The 20,787-nt window shown below is 47.6% G+C and overlaps 1 protein-coding gene across 1 annotated transcript in view; it reads left to right on the forward strand.

The window, feature by feature from the left end:
* Positions 1–749: 749 nt before the first annotated feature.
* The window catches only part of TTLL9 (tubulin tyrosine ligase like 9), a gene marked incomplete at both ends in the record, with an annotated part of 28,789 nt that continues 8,751 nt past the window's right edge, over positions 750–20,787 (forward strand). Inside the window, 10 exons of the mRNA XM_084246655.1 lie at positions 750–764; positions 3,446–3,489; positions 5,793–5,885; positions 7,095–7,206; positions 7,949–8,134; positions 16,300–16,368; positions 16,968–17,042; positions 17,520–17,610; positions 18,216–18,256; positions 18,868–18,955. Coding sequence (XP_084102781.1) covers positions 750–764; positions 3,446–3,489; positions 5,793–5,885; positions 7,095–7,206; positions 7,949–8,134; positions 16,300–16,368; positions 16,968–17,042; positions 17,520–17,610; positions 18,216–18,256; positions 18,868–18,955 — 814 coding nt within the window. The remainder of the gene's footprint in view (positions 765–3,445; positions 3,490–5,792; positions 5,886–7,094; positions 7,207–7,948; positions 8,135–16,299; positions 16,369–16,967; positions 17,043–17,519; positions 17,611–18,215; positions 18,257–18,867; positions 18,956–20,787) is intronic.

Genomic DNA, 20,787 nt, shown 5'->3' on the forward strand with positions numbered 1-20,787 from the left:
GCTGAGGGGAGCAGTGGGTGAGTAAGGAGAGGTCTGTTGCGCCATGTGGTTAGCTCCCTGGTGGGCCTGGGCTGGGGATCTAACTCCTACTGCAGTGGCTGCAGATAGCTTCATAGGTTGCGTCTTAACCCTTTGCGCCACGAGGGAGGCCCGGGTTTGTGTTTTTAAAGAACTCTTTGGCAGCAGGGCAGAGAATGAATTGTAACCAATAAGGCAAGAGTGGACACTAGTAGACTGGTCAGGAGGCCATAGCAGGTGTTGAGGAGAGGCCTGGCATAGAGTTGGTGCCTAAGAATTAGAGTGATGAAGAAAGCAGTAGTGGCCGCGCTGCCAACAGACCGACTGACTGGGTGACCTAGTGAGGGACCAAGTAAGAAAACTTAGCACCATTGTATTTACCAATAACTGACAACTTTTCCTACTCAGGGTCCTTAGGTCAAGCTAGTGCAGCTGGAGGTTGATGGGCAGAAAGTTGCCGAGTGGGGCAGCCAGAATCTGGCTGGGTGTGCCCTCAAGGTCGAGGAATCAAGGGGCTCATAGAGAAAGGCTGAAGGAATAAAGGGATTTGAGGTGTCTGGACGAGCGAGTTTCCAGAACTTGGGGTCAGAGCCACGCTTACTGCCCCGGGAGGAGTGTCGGGTTCATCCAATCGGAGCAGCCGGCCCGACCTTCTGTCGCCTTGACAACGGGACGCGCACGCTCGCGTGGGACGCGGTGGCGGTTTGGGTCAGTCCCTCGGGAATCGTGTCATGTCGCGACCGAAGGTAGGAGGGTCGCCTGATCCAGATGTTTTCATCGTCCCAGGGGGGTTGGGGGGGGGGAGGGAGGCGGGGAGGGGCGGATCGCGGAGGGATTCTGAGAATGAAAACGATTAATTAATTCAGAGGGAAAACTACAAGTCCCGGCATGCCGCGCGCGCGCGCGAGCTGGACCCGCGCAGTCCGGCCCGCAGGCGGGAAGTTTGCGAAACTCTAGGATTCTAAACAGTACTGATCAATTTCTCTGAATCCGGAGGAAGTAAAGAATTTCTGGATCCTTGACCTGGGAAAGTTCTTAGAGGTCGACTCATCCTGCCACCTGTTTGCCTACCCGTCCCGGCATTGACAAACCATTCATCCCCCTTCTAGCTCCCCTAGCCCCCCAATACCCACGCTAACTAGTGCCTTTTCCAACCCGAACCCAGTACTGGTCAATAGGCAAACAGACTAGCCCCTGTCCTCTAGGAGGGCAAAGGTCAACTCCCCCACTTGAAGAGTGGGAAAAGAATACCCAAAGAAGGGAAATGATTTATTCTAGAGCCCAGCTCTCCCCTACCCCAATCTGCTGCTTACCTTGCATTCAGCCTCTCATGAACGGCACTTCATTACTTAAACCCTGAGTGGTTACATTGGACCGACCCTGATAATCTAGCATAATCTATTTTAAAGTCCATTGGTTTACAACTTTAGTTCCATCTGCAATCTTAATTTCCCTTGCCACAGAATGTAACAAACATTCTTACAGGTCCTGGTGATTAGGACATGGAATTACTCTGTCTACCACAATATACTATCATCAAACAACGAGAAAATGAAATTTAAGTTACCATTTATGATAGTTTGATAAAATTAAATACCTATGAGTAAATTTTAAAATGTTCAAGACTTCTACATTGAATACATTGTGGAAATAAATTAAAGATGACAAACTAATGGAGAGCTAACCCATACTAATGAATTGGAAGACAACACTTTATGATGTCACTTTTACCCAAATGCTTATAGATTCAATATACTCCTATTCAAATTTCCAACATGTTTTTTTGTATAGAAATTAGCAAGCTGATTCTAAAATTTACATTGACATGAAAGGAACCAAAACTGCAAGGATAATCTTGAAAAAAGTTATGCTACCTGATTTAAAGATTTACAAGAATGCTACAGTAATTAAGACAGTAATTAAGACAGTATGGTAGTGACACAAGCATAGGCAGCTAAGTAGATAGAAGAAAACGGATTCTAGAGATAGACCCACATATACACAATCAATTGAATTTTGACAGAATATTCAATAGTCAATGTATCATAGTTCAATTAGGAAAGAAAAGCTTTTCAACTGAAAACTGTAGCAACATGGAAAATGGAATTGAAAGCATAAGAGTATAAAAGATATAACCTACAAAGGTTAGGGCTCAACTAGTGCTGGGGTTGGAGGGTTTGAACAAATAAATGGAATATGATTTAACTTGCTTTGGGGTGGAAGTCTTATTTTTGCCAGTTTCCTCTATCTGCTATCACCTACCACTGGCTTTTGGGGATTTAGAATAGTGTGGTTGGCAGAATTATAAGATCGCCTCTTAGATTTCCATCCCCAGAATATATACCTTGTATACTTCCCTCCCCTTGAGTGTGGGTAGCGCCTGTAAATTTAATGGGATCATTATTACCATGAATACAACACATTATATTAGACTCCATTGTAGCTGACTCAAATGGGGGGAGGACTAGAAGTCAGAGACATATTCCCATTGGCCTCAATGAAGGAAAACACCCAGTACTGGACAGTTGAAACCAGCAGTAAATGGCATCTAGAAGCTGAGAGCAGGCCCCAGTCAATGGCTAGCAAGTAAATAGGGACCTCAGTCATACAATCCCAAGCAAGTGGATTATGCCAACAATCTGGATGGTCTTGGAAGAGAACCCTGAGTCCTGAGTGAGAAACCATCATCCAGGCCACCACTTTGATTGTATCCTTGTGAGATGTGAGTAGAGGTTCTATCTACACTGTGCCCAGACTCCTGACCTGTGGAAACTGTGAGATCTAAATCTGCACTGTTTCAAGTCCCTAAGTATGGTAATTTGTTATGCATGTTAGAAAACTAATGCAGATGGCAAGACTGTGCAAGCTGTGAAATCATCCTGCACAAGATCAATTTTTAGGTTCTCTTTTAATTTGTGCTTTAGGTATGAGTTTTATCAAGACTGAGGGTAGAAGCAGAACAATACCCACCACTCTTTGGAAAATTGAGAGGTCCATTTTGAGTGGAAGAAATGAGCATATATCTGAGTGTTTGACCCAGCCCGCTCCTGGATCCTGGGTCCAATCAAACATTCAAAATTAGCACAGGTCTAGCTCCTTCCCACAGAGCCTGCTGAGCTCAGTCCTCAGTACTGGGATTCAAGGTTAGTTCTTATGAACATTGAAAATGGGGTATTCGTTATACTTGTTATGCCTATGCGTCATGTCTACAGTCAGGGGACCTTGGGTACTTGGGGGTTCGTTTCAAGAACTAAATTTCTGGGCATACAATGACCAGTGAAACCTTGGCCAGGCTAGAACTTCATGTGTCAGGATCTGAGCTGTGTTGCAGCTGATGGTTTGAGCACTTAATACTTGCAATAAGCTGAGCTATAAAGCAGGGTGGATATGCAAAAGATGGTTGCAACACTTTCTTTTCTCGTTGCAGAATCAAAATTATAAGGGCCATGGATTATCAAAGGGAAAAGAGCGGTAAGTGGACCCACCCAATCCAGTAAACACAGCATTGCCTGCCTTCCATCTGTTCCTCTCTTATATTCTTCCATCCCTCCCTCTTCTTTATTTTAATGATGATGATGATAACCATAGTGATAATAAAAATTGACAATTATTAAGCACTTACCATGTGCCAGCCCCTGGGCTAGTCACTTCGCCTGTATTATCTAAATTTACACTGACCGTGTATATGTGGGTCTATCTCTAGAATCTGTTTTCTTCTATCTACTTAGTTGCCTGTGCTTGTGGCACTGCCACACTGTCTGTAGACTTCATGCCACAGTCCTTTAAAGTAGACACTACTATGTGTCCTCTCTCTAGATGAGGAAACTGAAGCTTAGAGGGGCTAGGTAACTTGTTCCAAACCATGGGATCAGTCAGGGGCAGAGCTTGCTGGATTCCAGAGACTGTGTTGTCTTTCTCTTTCCTACCTCCTTCAACAACCATGTGATGACTTGACAACTCAGATTTCAACTCTGCCCTGATCCTCTGCTTCACACCGAACTTATAGTAGCTTTTAAAATGTCTATTTTCTTCATATAACAAAGAGTCTGGAGGTCTGGGGCAGTGGTTCAACAGTGCGAGACAACTAATGTCTCCATGATTGTCTTAACTTTGTCCTTACGGACACGTAGGGCTGCTGCATCTTGTAGAACTGTATCATCAATGAAACAGAAACTCTATGCCCACTAAGCCATGCCCTCCATCCCTCTGGCAACCATTATTCTACTTTCCATCTCTATGATTTTTGACTTCTCTAAGTACCGTATATACCCGGGTTCATGCAAGTATTTGTCTTTTTGGGACAAGTCATTTTGGCTTATTTCACTTAACGTAAAGTCCTCAAGAGTCATACATGTTGAGGTATTTGTCAGGATTTCTTTCTTTCTTTATGATTTTATTTATTTGTTTTAAAAGATATATTTTATTTATGCTTACATGAGCTGGGGTACAGGCCAGATGTATGGGGAGTGAGAGGATTCACCAGAGACAGAGTGGGGAGCAGAACAAGTGGATCTACTGAAATACACTGCTGAGGGGAGCAGCGGGCAAGACAGGAGAGGTTTGCTGCACTGTGTTGGTTAGTTCCCTGGTAGGGGATCAAACTCATGCTGGAGTGGCTGTCAATAGCTTGACAGTGCTGAGATTTAACCCCTTACGCCACCAGGCAGGCCTGATTTCCTTCTTTCTTAAGGCTGAGTAATATTTCATTGTATATGTAAACCACGTTTTGCTTATCTATTCATCTGTTGGTGGACACTTAGCTTGCACCCACATTTTAGCTATTGTGAATGCTGCTTCTGTGAACGTGGATGTACAAATATGTCTTGGAGACCTGGCTTCAATTCTTTTGGGTATGCATCCGGAGGTGGACTTGCTGGGTTGCATGGTAATTCTGTTTTGACTCTTTTGAGGGACTGCCGTGCTGGTTTCCACAGCAGATGCACCAGCTTACATTCTCCTCAACAATGCATAAGGCTTCCATTTTTTCCATATCTTTGCCAACATGTGTTATTTTCTGGTTTTGGTTTATTTTTTTTCATAGAAGCCATCTCAGTGGGTATGGGGTGGCATTTCATTATAGTTTTGATTTGTAGTTCCCTAATGATATAAGTGGGGGAACTTGTTTTTGTGGGGGGGTTGGGCTGAGCAGAATAGTTACTAAGTTTTTTGTCTTGCTAGCTTGTCTTTTTTCTGGTTCTTTGGCTAGAAAGAACAGGCTTTTGTTGGAGCTTTATTTTTTGTGCCCATTGGCATTTCGGGCTTGCCAGTTTCTTCATTTCTACATCTGGGATCTATGAGGCAAAAAGAAAACCCAGGGAATTCACAACCAATTTGTTCCTTGGGTCCTGAGGTTTCTAGCCAGTCCTTCCACTTTTCAGAGTCTTGTTGTATCTGCTTTATAGATGTCTTGGTGGTTTTAATTGTACTAGTAGGAGAAATAACTCAAAGTACATCTATGTCATTTCCCCAAATAAATCCCAGAAAAAAGGATTTGCAAATACTTACCATTAACTGTAAAGATGAGCTGTGGCACATGCAAAGCACCGGGACATAGTAGGCATTGAATAAAATGACTCTTATTATTTTTCAAAGATTTTATAATTCTCAATTTTATTATTAAGTGTTGTGTGCTGTGATGCCAAACTCTGAAATTCAGTAATTCTGTTTGGCCTTTTGAGTCATGGGAGTGATCTTTCTTCCCCTCCTCCCGACCCCTGGACCACGCCAGGGAAGTCGCTGGTCCCAAGCGAGCATTCTGCTGCCTTGTCTTGCAGAGAGCAGAGAGTCTCAATCCGATTCAAGGCCACGCTTGTGAATACGCTCATGGATGTCCTTCGCCACAGGCCTGGCTGGGTGGAAGTAAAAGAGTAAGCCCCACAGCCCACCCAATCTCACCCCGCCTTCCTTTGGTCTCCCAGGTCCGTGTCTCCCTTTCCTTTTCCCCTAGTTCCTCTGGGTGACCCAGAAAGACTGTGGCAGGGGGCCAGTGTTTAATTAGCAGTCACTGTCAGGTGTCTTTCTTTCATTCTTAAAGATTTATTTATGCATACAACAGCTGGGGTACAGGCCAGAGGTGTGGGGGGCAAGAGGATTCACCAGAGACAGAGTGGGGAACAGAACAGGTAGATCGACTGAAATACATTGCTGAGGGGCGCAGTGGGTGAGTCAGGAGAGGTCTGCTGTGCCATGTGGGTCATCTCCCTGGCTCGGCATAGAACTGGTGCTGCTGTGGCTGCAGATAGCTTCATAGTGCTGACACTTAACCCCTTGCGCCACCAGGGAGGCCCTTTATTTGTAATTTTTTACTCAAAAAACCTGGAACCAATCATGCTGTTACTCTATTTCCTGTCTCGTCTTTTTTAAGTACCTCTTCTCTGTACCCCAGCTCCGGTATTTGGATTTGGTAGATTAGTCTGGTTTCCTGTCCCGCTCCCTGGCATGGTGGTGAACAGGGATAGAATGTAGAGTCAGGCAAGTCTGGGTATGAGTTCTGATGTGGCCATGTCCTCGGGGCGCAAGCCTATCTCTGTTTTAGGGCTCCAGAGAAGGTGATAGTCACTTTAGGGGTTGCAGTAAGGATTCAGTGAGAGGAGGTCTTGGGGGGTGTGGTTTCTGCAAGTGTTACCTAATTCTACCACTTGGTGATGTGGGCTGAGTGTGTGCTTCGGTGCTTTCAGGGGCCCAGACAGGTGTCACGGTCAGCTGAGGTGGGCTGGCTGTCCGGGGCTGCAGGAGTGGTGGGACAGTGACCTGGAGAGGGTCTGCCCTGTCTAAAGTGATGACCCATTAGGCCTCAGTCTAACTCAGGGTGAGCCCAGGATGTCTGGGCTGAGCCCAGTGTATCTGGGCTCAATGTGGCCAGATTACTGATTGTCCAAAGGAAGCCAGAAGCCTGGGTTTTTGTGGCAACAATTCTCTAGTTTCCTCTCTGGCCTAGCAAAGCTGGCTTGGGCAGCTGGCCCATGGCTGCCTTGAGACTCCTGATGGACACATGCTGCGTGCCCCTTGCTGCACCTCTTAGGGCCCCAGGAGTCTGAGGTCCTCAGGTTGTGATCTTTGTCCCACTCCACCGCCAGTGAAGGGGAGTGGGATTTCTACTGGTGTGACGTCAGCTGGCTCCGGGAGAACTTTGACCACACCTATATGGACGAGCACGTGCGGATCAGCCACTTCCGGAACCACTATGAGGTGAGCAGGGCAGGCCTGGTGCTGAGTCAGCCAACTTGTGCAGTGGGCGTGACAATGAGCAAGAGCTGGTTTGGACCAGAATGGAATAGTGTAAGAGAATCTGGGCCTGTACGCCAGGCAGGGGCTGGATGCACAATGTGTACGAGGAGTCGGTGAGTGGTGTGGGATCTAAGACCTGAAGAGTGTGCTAGGATCTAAGACCTGAAGAACAGACTTCTTGGATGGGGATTAAGGTCAGGGGCTGGTTGGTGTTTCAGTACCAAGATATGTGAGGGGCAGGCTGACTTGGGGTGTAAAGGAGGCTGAAGGAATGGATGCTTGAGGAATTATGGTGATTTCAGGGTGAGACAAATTGAGTAGTTTGGAGTCTAGAATTGGAAGGGATGTCCAGGAGGAATCAGACCACAAAAATGGAACTGCAGGAGCTAGTGGTGGGAGATTTTAAAAGGATAGTGAACCTTAGTGGTTAGAAATGTGAACTTCAGAGTCAAAACCCAGTGGTGTGGCCCATTAGATGAATAGCTCTGTGCAACTGACAATCTTCCCAGGACTCAGTTTCCTGGCCAGTAAAGCTGGGGTAATTGTAGAATAGCAGGCTGTCAGTCAGAGTCATTCTTAATGTTATTGCTATTTTGTGGGTCAGAAAATAGGCTTTGTGGGGCAGTTGGTGGGATGGTCAGCACTGGGAGATGGAGGGGCAGTGGGCACAAGCACTAATGGAAAGCCTCACCCATCCGCCCAGCTGACCCGCAAGAACTATATGGTGAAGAACCTGAAACGTTTCCGGAAGCAGCTAGAGCGTGAGGCGGGAAAGGTGGAGGCAGCCAAGTGCGACTTCTTCCCCAAAACCTTTGAGATGCCTTGCGAGTACCATCTGTTTGTAGAGGAATTTCGCAAAAACCCAGGAATCACCTGGATCATGAAGCCTGTGAGTACCCAGAACAGGGGTGGGCAGGGGTGAGTGTCCCAGGCTCATGAAAGAGCATTCACAGCATGTTTCAGTACAGACTCTGCCTGGGAATGCAGCCTTGGATGCACCGTCTGCCTCTCCTGAGAGGCTGACTCCATCTCTTTTCTGCAGTGTGTGGACCTAGCACCTATGACTGCTGCATACAGTAGGTGCCCAATAAGTGTTCACTGGATAAACAAGTGATACTCAGAATATCAGGGCAGGGAATCCACAACCTCCTTGGAGCTCAGATCCTTGCTTCTCCTCCAGATACAAAAGCAGGCAATGGCAGGGTGTGGGAAGTGTTTTGCTTGCATTGCCCCAATTCTCATAATGGTCCTTGGGAGGAGAGATTATTAGCCCTGTTTTAAAGATGAGGAACCTGAGACCTATTTAAACATTCCACAAGTACTTACTGAGAACTTGCCATGTGCCAGATATAGAACTAGCCACTGGGGATACAGTTTTAGCAGGTCAGACATGGATCTCTGCCCAAGTTGAGGACAGACCACATGCAAACTGAGGATATATGTGTCATTATTGTTGTGCTAGGAGTTAGTAAGGAAAATGGTGCCAGGAGAGGAGACGGCAGGATTTCCCCCAGCCTGGCAGGCTTTTCTGAAAAAGTAAGAGGTTGGGTTCTGAGGCCAAACCCCTTGGTTCAAATGCTAGCTGTGCAACTTACTGTGTGACTTCAGGCAGGTTACTTAATTTCTCTGTGTTTTTTTTTAACCTATCTGCAAAGTGAGACCAACTGTAGGACCTTCAGTATAATACTGTCATGTGACTAGATAATGCACAAAAAGCACATATCAAGTACTCAGTAAGAGATAGTGGCTGTGGTGAGAATTAGTATTTAGCTGCCCTCTGAAAGATGGGTGGGAGTCAGCCTGGGGAAGGGCAGAGGAGGGGAAGAGCATTCCAGGGAGAGGGAATTGCATGCACCAAGGCCTGGCATCCAGAGGGAGTAAGGAAGGAGGGGGTGGACTTTGTACCAGTCCCTTAGCCTCCTGGTGCCAGGACTGGTTTCTCACTAGGAAGCCATGAGCCACCTTAGCCCTGAACAGCATATCAAAGCCCCCTACTATTCTCCTGTGCTGGGCCCCAGGAAGGGAGCTGGGGGCTGGGAAGGAGAGAGCAGCCCTTCCCTGTGGACCTGAAGACTGGGCTGGTGTAGACCGGTGCAGATAGAGCCAGCAGCACAGGTGCTTAGAGGGGGGACCAGTGTAGGGTGAGAGGTTGAGGGGGGCCAAAAGACAATGGTGCTCCCAACAGGGCTTAAGCAGGGATTTCCCCAGGGTTTCCAGAGCCTCTCTGGGCAAGCCCTGCTGGAAGGCTCGCTGGGAAGGCTCAGAGAGGAAGGCTCTGGAGCTGGAGAGGAGTGGAGGGGGTTAGACTGAGAACACTGCAACCCACCGGGGCGGGCGGATTCCAGCCTGCAGCATTATCCTCTAGACAAATGGTAATTTGTGCTAATTGGGAACCAGCAATCGCATATTAAGTTGATTCCTTTGCCAGCCCACAGCCTTTGTTAGCGCAGACACAACGACAGCTGTAATTAAGAGGCAGAATCTTGACTCTGTGTGTGTGTGTGTGTGTGTGTGCGCGTGTGTCTGAAAACTCAGGCAGGATTTCCATGTTACAGTCTCGAAGTGGTTACTTCTCTTTCCCGAAACCTGAGTTTTTGTTCTTGAGCCTCAACTGATTGGGTTCACCCACATCACTGTGCTTTACTTGAGGTCTGCAGTGGCTAGAGGGGGATAACATCCACCAGTACCTTCACAGCAACATCTGTGTGTGGCCAAACAGCTGGGCGCCACTGCCCAGCCAAGTGGACCATAAAATTACGCATCAGACCAGGTTATGAGGGTGCCATTGGTCTGGGTACCACGATGAGACCCATTGGGCCAGAGCATTAGTCCTGGGATTCTGTTGTATGGACTCCTTTGAGGTGGGGAAATGTTAAAAAATAGAACATGACCCTAAATTTGGAAACTAGGGCGGGGGGGAATGTCCCCAAGCCCCTCTACTCTTTCCATGAGGTCTGTCTTTGTGACCCAGTTGGCCCTGGTCCAGCCTCACAGGGTCGTGGTGGGCAGGCCAGTGGGGCAGTCACAGGCCTGTCATTTCCCTCTGATCTCCTCTGCTCCAATCCTGGGAAGGGCGGGTCCACTTGGGCCCACAGGGAGCAGGCAGCTTCTAGGACCCGTACACACCCCCATGGGGGAGCCCTTTCCCACCTGGCCTGAGTCCCAGCCCATCTCAGAACTTTTCCATCACTCTCAGGGAGCCCAAGAACAGACCCCTGGATTTGGTATCTAAAAGTTCAGTCTCATGTCAAAATTGTGTCAATCTGAGCTTTTTTCCCATCTAAGCATTCTCTGCCACACCGCAGACCCCCCAAGTTGGTGGGAAGGTGGGCAGGACACAGACCACCGAGCCCAGGCTTGCTCCTGGCTTCCCCGGCTGGGCTGGGAGGCCGGGGCTGACTGTGGCCGGCTGCTGGCTGTCGTTCTCCACCCTGAGTGTCCGCAGATCTAGTCTAGCGCTTCTCAGGCTGTGGGCGTTCTGGGCCACCACTAGGCTGTCCTCAGCTTTGGGGACCTCTGTCCAAACTTCAGGACTGGAAGAACCACACCTTAACATTCTGGGAACACAAGTTTACCCCAAACAGAGCTTTGCAAACCTTTTAATTGAAAAAAGTTGAAACTAAGTAAAAGAAAAAGGCGAGTCAGATGGCTTCAGGCTGCAAATGACATGAAAACCCGGTTAACATGCCTCACTGAGAAGATAGGGTTCTGTTTTCATGCCCAGGGACTCTGGCATCTGGTGAAATGTGTGGGGCCTATTGAAGAACAGTGCTTTTAAAAGCCTAAAATAAAGTACATTTGATTATAAAAGGAAGCATATATTGAAAAACAGTTATCAAACTGTTAGTCTGGGTCCTCTGAGAAACAGATGCCAAGACAAGATCCAACATGTCAGAGTTTTGCCTGGGAGGAAAAATGGGGAGGGAGCTGGGTGAAGTACCAGCCCCTGTCAGCGAGGGGGCAGGGAAGGTCACAGGGCCTACACAGCCCTGCAGCCAAAGGGCAGCTCTGCAAGGCCAAGGGGAGGCCTCAGCTGGAAATAGTTGTCCCAGGAGTCCCCTTGTTAGAGGAAAGGATGTCCTGAGCAAACTCCATACAGGCTTTGTGGACTCCACCCCCACTCCATCAAGTCACTGGGAGCTACAAATCCCATGATCCCCAAAGGGAGGTTGCCAGGACCTAAGGGCCGAGTTAAGCAGCCATTTTTCTCAGACTTGTGTTTATAACCAGCCATGGGAGTGGGTCTCGCTCTGTTGGCTCCTCTCTCGGCTTGTGCTCTTGGCCAGGCAGCATTTGGTCTTGGTGGGTCATTTGGGATTCCAGGTCAGCGGAATGGGTAGAAAACATTTAAGAATTTCTCTCTTTTCTTCCTGAGTTGTACATTTCCTCATTTCCCCTTCCCTTGTAAATAAACCTTTGATTAACCTATTGTGTGTGCCTGCAGTTTAAGTCCCCTTTAAGCATGCGCGTGAGGACCCACAGTCAGGCAACCCATTTTATATTGCCCTGTAACACCTTGTCTCCCAGGAACAGGCCCCAGGTCCCTACCGTCTTCAGTCACTGACTGGGAGGTGGTGGTACTAGCCAGGCCTGGATTTGGGCACGGGATAGGCGTGGCTCTCTCCTCACTGTCCTGTGGCTAGCCACCCTCCCATGCTGTCTCATGGCCAACACAAAACCTATTAGAAAGTTCTTTCTGTAATAGTTATGTGTTTTTGTGGCGGCCTAATATTAGGGTGAGGCAGGAGGCATCGGGGCTGACAGGATTCATAAGAGACAGAGTAGAGAACAGAAAAGGCAGATTTACTGCAAAGAGCTGATGAGACTCAACAACAACAAAGAAAATAATCCAGTCAAAAAATGGGCAGAAGAGCTTAAAAGAAACTTCTCTGAAGAGGAAATGCAAATGGCCAACAGGCATATGAAAAAATGTTCAACATCACTCGTCATCAGGGAAATGCAAATCAAAACTACCATGAGATACCATCTTACACCAGTGAGAATGGCACATATTAAAAAAACTAGCAACAACAAATGTTGGCGAGGGTGTGGAGAAAAAGGAACTCTTCTGCACTGTTGGTGGGAGTGCAAACTGGTCCAACCACTGTGGAAAGCTGTGTGGAGATTTCTGGACCTACTAAACATAGAGCTTCCATATGATCCAGCAATTCCACTCCTAGGTATTTACCCAAAGGACACAGAAACATCAATTCCAAAGAACACCTGCACCCCTATGTTTATAGCAGCACTGTTTACAATAGCTAAGCTTTGGAAACAACCCAAATGCCCAAAAATAGATGACTGGATCAAGAAGATGTGGTACATATATACCATGGAATATTACTCAGCATTCAAAAAAGATAAACACATGCAATTTGCTGCAACATGGATGGCGCTGGAAGGGATCATGCTCAGCGAAATAAGCCAAAAAGAAAAAGAAAAATACCGGATGGTCTCACTCATAGCAGGAATCTAGAAAACTTAAATAAGGGACCAGGAAAATGAATAACTATAAGAAAGTGAAAATCAAAATCAACAAAAAACTATGAACCAGAGACACTTTTAGGGGGGCGGGGGCGGGAGGGGAGGGATTGGGGTCAGAATGGGGGGCTGCAATTGTATGGGGAATATAACAATAAAATTTATTAAAAAAAAAAAAAAGGAAATACAAAACTTTGTATTGATGAGAAAAGAAAAAAAAAAAAAAAAAAAAAAAAAAGAAAAGGCAGATTTATTGAACTACCCTGCAAGGGATCAGGGGCAAGACAGAATTTTCTACTAGGGAAGAAGGCCTTGGGGTTTCCTTTTTCATGACTGGGGGAGTCGTCTCTGCCTTTCTATCTTCCACATAGGAGGTGTCCTGCGGGTTCTGTTGGCCCTGTTTCCACATTCCTGGGAATTCTCCATAGCCCCCTATGGATCATGTGGACCCATGGCCAGGTTTCCATGGCAAATCTATGGCTTATCTTTCTTATCCATTTTGTGTTTCTTAGCATTGTTCAGCTGAGCAAAGTGCACAGACTAAGTTTAACTATATTAAATAACACCCAACACTCTCCATGAACAATTACAGCAAGTCTAGCAGCAGGCTCAATAGTTACTATAATTTAAAGTCACAGTGAGCATAAACAATGTTTGCAGATATTATAGTTGTAACATGACGGGAAAATATTGTGGTTTCTTTTGAGAGCACAGGCACAGGCCTGAACAATATTGTGGCTTGTCGCCTATTTCATAATAGAAGCATATGTGAAAATCTGGTTAGGGATTAAGGAAATAAAGATGAAAATCTTTTCATTTAAGTTTACAAGCACTGGGACAGTTCCTTTAATGATGGAAAGTGGACTCCAGGGAGGACTTGTTGGATGGCTCAATGTCATCGTCAATTTCAGGCCCGTGGACTGGCAGCTGCTCTTGGTCACAGCACAGCTGCCTCTGCGCCAGCTTCTCCGCCTCACACCTCCACCTGCCACAGGAAGAGGGACATCCTGGTTTTGTGTCCCTTTGGGCTTAACTTCCCGAAGTTTCTGCCCGGACTCCCTCACCATGTGGATTCAGACCTTCACAGAGGGCAGGGCCTCCAGGACAAGGTGATTGAAATGGGGCTCTATTGAAGGAAAATGGGGAGCTTGCCAATCCCTCCAACACCAATGAATGCCACACAAGGAATGCCACATGATAAATGGCCACAGGGGCAGGACAGCTGGTGGCAAGGGGACGAGGGTTGACTGGTCGCAGGTGGTACAAAAACAGACTGTGGTTCATTCTAGTAATCAATTCATTTTTTCCCAATTGAAAACACGTTTTTTATAAGAACAATATATGAATATTTTCTGATTATTAAGTAGTAGTGGCAAATCATTTATCATGATTTTGGGGTACCCCTGGCACTTTCAGGAGGTTCCTGAGCCCCAGCCTTGTGAAACACAGGTTTAACTATCCTGGATTTGTCACCTGCTGGCCGGGTAACCTAGCTTTCCTTGATTATAAAATGGGGTAATATAAACGTCTATATCCTACATCTGGACCTATACCCTTAAGCAATATACAGTGTTGAAAACCAACTTCACCTCAATAAACATAATACAATTACAAGAAAAAAGAATAAACAAGTAAACATCCATCCATATAAAAGATTTTAAAGTTGCAAATCATCAATTAAAAAAAGAAAGGGAAAAGATATCAACGAAAATTAGATCATAATAGTTATCTAATCTCTCGAGTAAAGAAGACATGCAACTGGTATTTTGGGGAGAGAGCTAATGACTCATAATTATTGACAAATATTAAAATCACTTACATCCTCTCCCGCAATCCCCCCAAAACTTTAACAAGACAATGTGTATAAATCTGGGTGCCTGGCACATAGGAAATACCCGAACAGTCAGCATTGCCTTCATTATGAGCCATTCCCCCCAAGTTAGGATCTGGTTCTGTTGTAGAATAGCACCCCCCTCCCTCTCCAAACTCAGTTATCTCACGTACAGCTCAGGAGCCTCCAGCTATAGCTCAGGAGCCTCCAGCTTGGCAGTGCTTGACTGGGACTGGGGCATCTCCACCGGGGGCTGGAGGATTCACTTCCAAGCTGGCTCACTCACTCGGCTGGCAAGTTGGTGCCAGCTGTTGGCTGGGAGCTCAGCCAGAGTTGAAGGCTGGAAGATGCAGTTGCCCTCCATGTGGGTCTCTCCACGTGACCCAGGCTTCCTTACAACACGGTGGCTGGGTTCCAAGCGTGACCATCCCAAAAGAGAAAGCTATGTGGAGGCTGTCCGACCTCCTATGACTTTGCACCAGAATGTTCGCGTCACTTCTGCTCTACACAGTTTGTCAAGGCCGTCCTAAAGCCTTGCCCAGATTCAAGGGGAGAGGACATTGACTTCACCTCTTGACAGAGGGTGAAGGAAGCAAGGTTATGGCAGTATTGTGATTGATTTTGGAACTAGAGAGTAGGTGGTGTCCAGTCTACCTGATATTCTCTGTGTGGGAAGTTTCTATGCCGCTGTTAAGAACTATCTCTTCAGAGGGCATCTCCTGGGACAGGCACAACAGTTACTAGCAGCACTTTAAACGATAGAGACATTTCATTATCTCATCTAACAAGAAAGCCAGAAGTAGGTTGGTCCAGGTTGGGGAATGTGCCTTACGATGCCATTAAAAGCCCAAGCTCCTCCTCCTTGTCCACTCTGCATCTGCAGTGTGTTGCTCTGTCATGAGATTGTCCCCTCATTGGCATGAAGTGGCTACTGTGGTAGCAGGCACCACCTCACACCATAACATTAACAGAAAGAAGGAAAGTAGCCAGACATCCCTGCCCCTCCCCCATGTTCTCCCTCCTTACGCCACCCCCAATATTTTTAACAAGAAGAAAAAATTTTAGTTCCACACAGGTTAGGTCATGAAGCTCCGCGAGATCTGGGTTATGCTCAGCACACCGTAGAATCTAGCACATGCCATTTGATGACTGCTTATTAATGGACTTGTTTTGCAATGAAATGGGCTATGTTGGGGGCTGGGGGGGGGGTGGCGGGCAGTGAGCTCCCTAGCACATGAATGTATGTGGCCAGGCAGGTGACCGTTGTGCAGGGATGTCACAGGAGGGAGGAATGCCTGTTCTGAGGGGCGATGACTGTTCTGCATGATGTGACAGCCCCCGGACTCTGGAAGCTATGAATTATCCATGCCGGGACTCAGTAAAGGCAGACTGATTTCAGTATTAGCCAAAGCAAGGCCTAATTAGGAAGGCAAATTGATTTCCAAAGAAAGAATGGGATGATATGTTCCCAGGACTGTTAGAAATGGGTTTTTAATTGTCTCTCTTTTGTATTATTCATGCGATTGTAAGCCTTTGTGAGCTTCCCTTTCTTCCTCCCACCAGGCTTAGCACCTTCTCTGTGGAAGGCCTGGTCTAAGCCTATCCTTTGGGGATAGCTGAGGACCCATGAGTGACATGGAGACAGAATAATGCTGGCGAGGAGCCCCAGGCACAGGGGCCAACAAGGGACCACACCAATCCAGAGCTTTCTGTCCTTAACCCCCCACCCCCCCCCTCCCCAGGTAGCCCGGTCTCAAGGAAAGGGCATCTTCCTCTTCCGGAAGCTGAAGGACATCATGGACTGGAGGAAGGTGAGTAAGCCTCTCCCTCTTGCTCCCCACCTCCTCCTTTGGCCCTGCTTCCCACCCTCAAAGCTCAGTGGGCTGGCAGAGAAGCTATGCCCAGGTGTCTACCAATGGGAACAATTCAAATTCTGACATTGCCACTAACAGCTGTGTGACTCAGAGTAATTTACTTCACCTCTCTGTGCCCCAGTACATGGGAGCTATGCAATGAGGATGCAATGCGTTAATGTGCCTAAAACCTGACAACACTGTATTCTTTGCCTGGACCTTCTGCTTGCCTCGGGGGGGAAATTTGGCTAATTCTTCCTCTAAATCCTAGGCTACACATGAGGCAGTCCCCAGCCCATCCTGTCCCTGGAAGTAGTCAGTAGAGTAGGCAGACGCCATTCCCAGTCCTGCCTCTGCCTCTCAGAGACAGTGTGGTCTTGGGGCAGTTGCTGAACCCCTCTGAGCCTTAGAGGTGATAATGGTGCAGGGTGGGTGAGGGGACAGGATACCAACATCTACGCAACCAGCACCTACCAAGCCAGCATGTGCAAAGCAGGTGCTCAGTAAATGAATTTCCACCCTCCATGCATATCCCGATTCTTTCATGAAACTGACAGGGCAATGCTGGGAAGAAGGTCAGCAGCTTAGAGGTTCAGCCAGCCCGGAGCGTAGTCAATCCCTCTGGCAGTCACGTGAGTATAGGTGGGGCTGGCCCAGGGTCCCAGGAACAGAAGGTCTGGCTGCATCTGTCTTGAAGCAGCTTGGGGTGTAGGGTTGTAGAAGATTCTGCCCTTGGGGCCAGATGCTCGAGTCCCAGTGCTCCTTCCAACTGGGTTGTTTTGTGACATCAAGTGCGTGACACTTACGTTTGGAACTCAGTTTCCTCGCAAGGTGACTGTGAAGGGAACCACAGGAAAGAGCTCAGCAGACTGCACAGGTCTAGAGGTTTAATGCCGAGACTCTGGGTCCACGTCCCAGCTGTACCACTGATGGCTATGTGACCTTGGGCAGGTCATTGTCCCTCTCTGTGCTTCATCTATAAAGTGGGGATAGCATTAGTATTTCCCTGGCAGGGTTGATTTAAGGACCAAATGATAGACACCAAGTAGAGTGCTTAACACAGTATAAGAAGGAAATGCTCAATGAATGTCAATTATTATTACAAGTAGGACACAAGAAGTTCTGATGACCAGAAAGATGATATTCCCGTGGAGAACTACGTAGCTCAGCGTTATATCGAAAATCCCTACCTGATAGGAGGTGAGAGGGCCGTCTTTGCTCCCAGGTGACTCCAAGTTGTCGCTGAGGTTTCTGCTCACCTGTCATCTCCTCAGAGAGGCCTCCCTCCTTCCCTGTCCTATCGCCCAGCTTGATTTATTTCATAACACCCACCACTGTGCGGGACTCTTTTATTTATTTGTTTTCCAGTTTATTGTTGTGTGCTCCTCTGGGGTGTGAGCCCCATGAAAGTAGGGTGGGCAGCCAGAACCCAGACAGTGGTTTAACAGTCATTTTAATAGTCAGTTGACAAACCTTGACTTAGCAACCTATCATGGGTTCAGTCTGACACCTGGCATGGAGATGCAAAGATGGAGGTCCACACTGCCCTCTCCCACGCCAGCTGCTGTCCAAAACAGTCCCCTGCATGTGGGCATGCCCTTCCCACTCTCTTCTTGGTTCACGAAAATTCTCCTCATTCATGCATTTACCCAACACTTATTCATAAGGACCTACTTGGTGCCAGCTGCTAACCCTTCCTGATAGGAGGTGACACTGGCATCTCTGTGTCCATTGCTATGCCCCCAAACCTGGGTGCTTGGCACTCAGTTGTTATCTGTTCCATGAGTTCTTTCCTTGCCTGCCAGGCCGCAAGTTTGACCTGCGTGTCTACGTGCTGGTGATGTCGGTGAGTAACTAAGACAGAGTCCCTCCTCCAGAGGAAGGGAGGGGCAGCTAGACTGGGGAGCAGGGGCCATTCTGGGGGCACCTGTGTGAGCTTGTCTGGTTTTACCTGCCTGGGAGAGGCTGGGGGTGAGGGGCACGGCAGCTGAGCACGGGGTGGGAGTGGTGAATAGATCCAAGCTTTGCCATCTTAGATGCCCAGCATCTGGCTTTCCTACCGGTCCTCTGCTGCTTATGCAGCCGTCCACTGCTAGCGTCTGCGAGCACCAGGTTCCAGACCCTCCACCCATTCATTCAACAAACATTAAAGCCTCACAGTGCTCTACTGTCTGCTGGGCACAAGGAGATAGGGGTGTCCAGGACACACTCTGAGCCGAGCTGGGGGGGTGTCCCATGTGGCGGAGGAGCACAGAAGGGGCCCATTAATTTTGTTCCCTTCTGCATCCCCCCTCCACCGTCCCCCAATCCCCCCCCAAGGAAGGAAGTGGTGGAATCCAAGGTGCTGATATTTGAGAAGACTCATGAGGGGTGGAGGAAACAGGGGCAGGGCTAGGAGGTGAGAACGTGCTTGTCTTCATTTGCTTTTCTTTCTCTCCATCCCCACCACCATCTCAGTACATCCCACTGCGGGCCTGGCTATACCGGGATGGCTTCGCCAGATTCTCCAACACCCGCTTCACACTCAGCAGCATCGATGACCAGTGTATCCTGGGGTTCCTGCTCCCATCCTCCCTGCCTCCTACCCACTCCCAGCCTCTGGCCCCTCCTGAGAGTGCTCATTCATTCTGTAGTGTTTGCTGAGTGCATGCTCTGGTCTGGACAGTGGAGAAAAGACAAAGGGAAGAGCTTCCCCTGTGACCTGAGAGGCTTGTGGAGGTGGCGGGATCCCCCAAGTGATCTGAGGGGAGCAGCCCCTCTCTGTTCAGAGCAACTCACCCCAAACTGCTTTCCTTGGCTGTGCTATTGCATTGATTCGTATCCCTAGAAGCAGATAGCTGGAGCCCCTTTGGAGAACGTTTGCATCATTCTTTTGTTCAGTGCCTTGTCATTGGATGACTCAGTCACTCAAATGTGATATGGTATTCACCCATCAAATTGGTGAGACCAACTATTTGATAACACACGTTGCTGGTGGGAATATAGATTGCTACACCTCTCGGGAGGCAATCTAGCAAATGTCTGTTAAAGAACATATGCTATACCTTTTCACCCAGCAGTTCCCTGCTGGGAATTTATCCTACAGATACACCACAATATAGGAAAGAAGAAGTTGAAAGATTATACTGCACACTCTTGTTTGTGGGAGTGAAAAAAATAAGAAATGACCAAATGAATGGCTTCTTTACATAATGGCATACTATGCAGCCGTTAAAAAGATGGGAGACTGCTTTGTGTACTGATATGAAATCATCCGCAAGATATATTTTTTTAAATTTATTTATCCATACAAGAACTGGGGTGCAGGACAGAGATGCAGGGTGTGTGTGTATATGTGTGGGTGTGTGTGTGTGAGAGAGAGAGGATTCACCAAAACCAGAGTGGGGACTAGAACAGGTGGATCTACTGAAATACACTGCTGAGGGGAGCAGCGGGTGAGATGGAGAGGTCTGCTGCGCCATGTGGACTAGCTCCCTGGTCCGGGATTGAACTCATGGCACAGTGGCTGCTGATAGCTTCACAGTGCTGAGACTTAACCCCTGCACCACCCGGGAGGCCCCAAGATGTATTGTTCATTGGGAAAAAAAAACAAAGTATAGGGCCTCCCCGGTGGCGCAGCGGTTGAGCGCTGGGTTGCGAAGCTGCCCGCAGCCTCTGCAGCGCCAGTTCGATCCCCGGCTGCTCCCCGGCCACCGGAGGAGGGTCCCACATGGCACGCAGACCTCTCCTGCCACCAGCTGCTCCCCTGAGCAGTGTACTTCGGTCCTTCTGCCTGCTCTGCTCCCCGCTCTGGCTCTGGTGAATTCTCTCACCCTCCCGCACATCTGAGTGTACCCAGTGCTTGCATAAATAAATAAAAAATAAAAATAAATCTAAAAAAAATTTAAAAAAAACCAAAAAAAAAAAAAAACAAAGTATAGAACTCGGTGAAAAGTATGCTTCCATTCATGTTAAAACATTATGTCTCTGTTTTTATCTGTGCATAGACATCTCTGGGAGGGTGTACAAGAAGCTGGAAATACAAGTTGTCTTTGGGAGGAAAAATGGGTGGATAAGGATAGGAGTAGGGAGGACCTATTTCCTTATATACATTTTTGTATCTTTTTCTTTTGAACACTGTCTGCATTATCTGGGTAAAACATAAACAGTGAATAATTTTTTAAAGATTTTAGACTTGAGCATCATAAGGAAAAGGGCAGATGATCCAGAAACATTTAGGAGACAAGTCAGCAGTACTAGATTTACCCATATACAGGAGAGACAGGAAAGCGCCGCTGTGGGGCTTCTAACTCGAGCGTCTGGCTGATGCCTTCAGCTCATTTGCCTTTCTCTGCCTTCATTTTCTCCTTCAATTAAGTGTCTGTCCAAGCAGTGCGC

The sequence above is a fragment of the Talpa europaea genome, assembly GCF_964194135.1.
Source record: "Talpa europaea genome assembly, chromosome: 11".
Taxonomy (NCBI): Eukaryota; Metazoa; Chordata; class Mammalia; order Eulipotyphla; family Talpidae; genus Talpa; species Talpa europaea.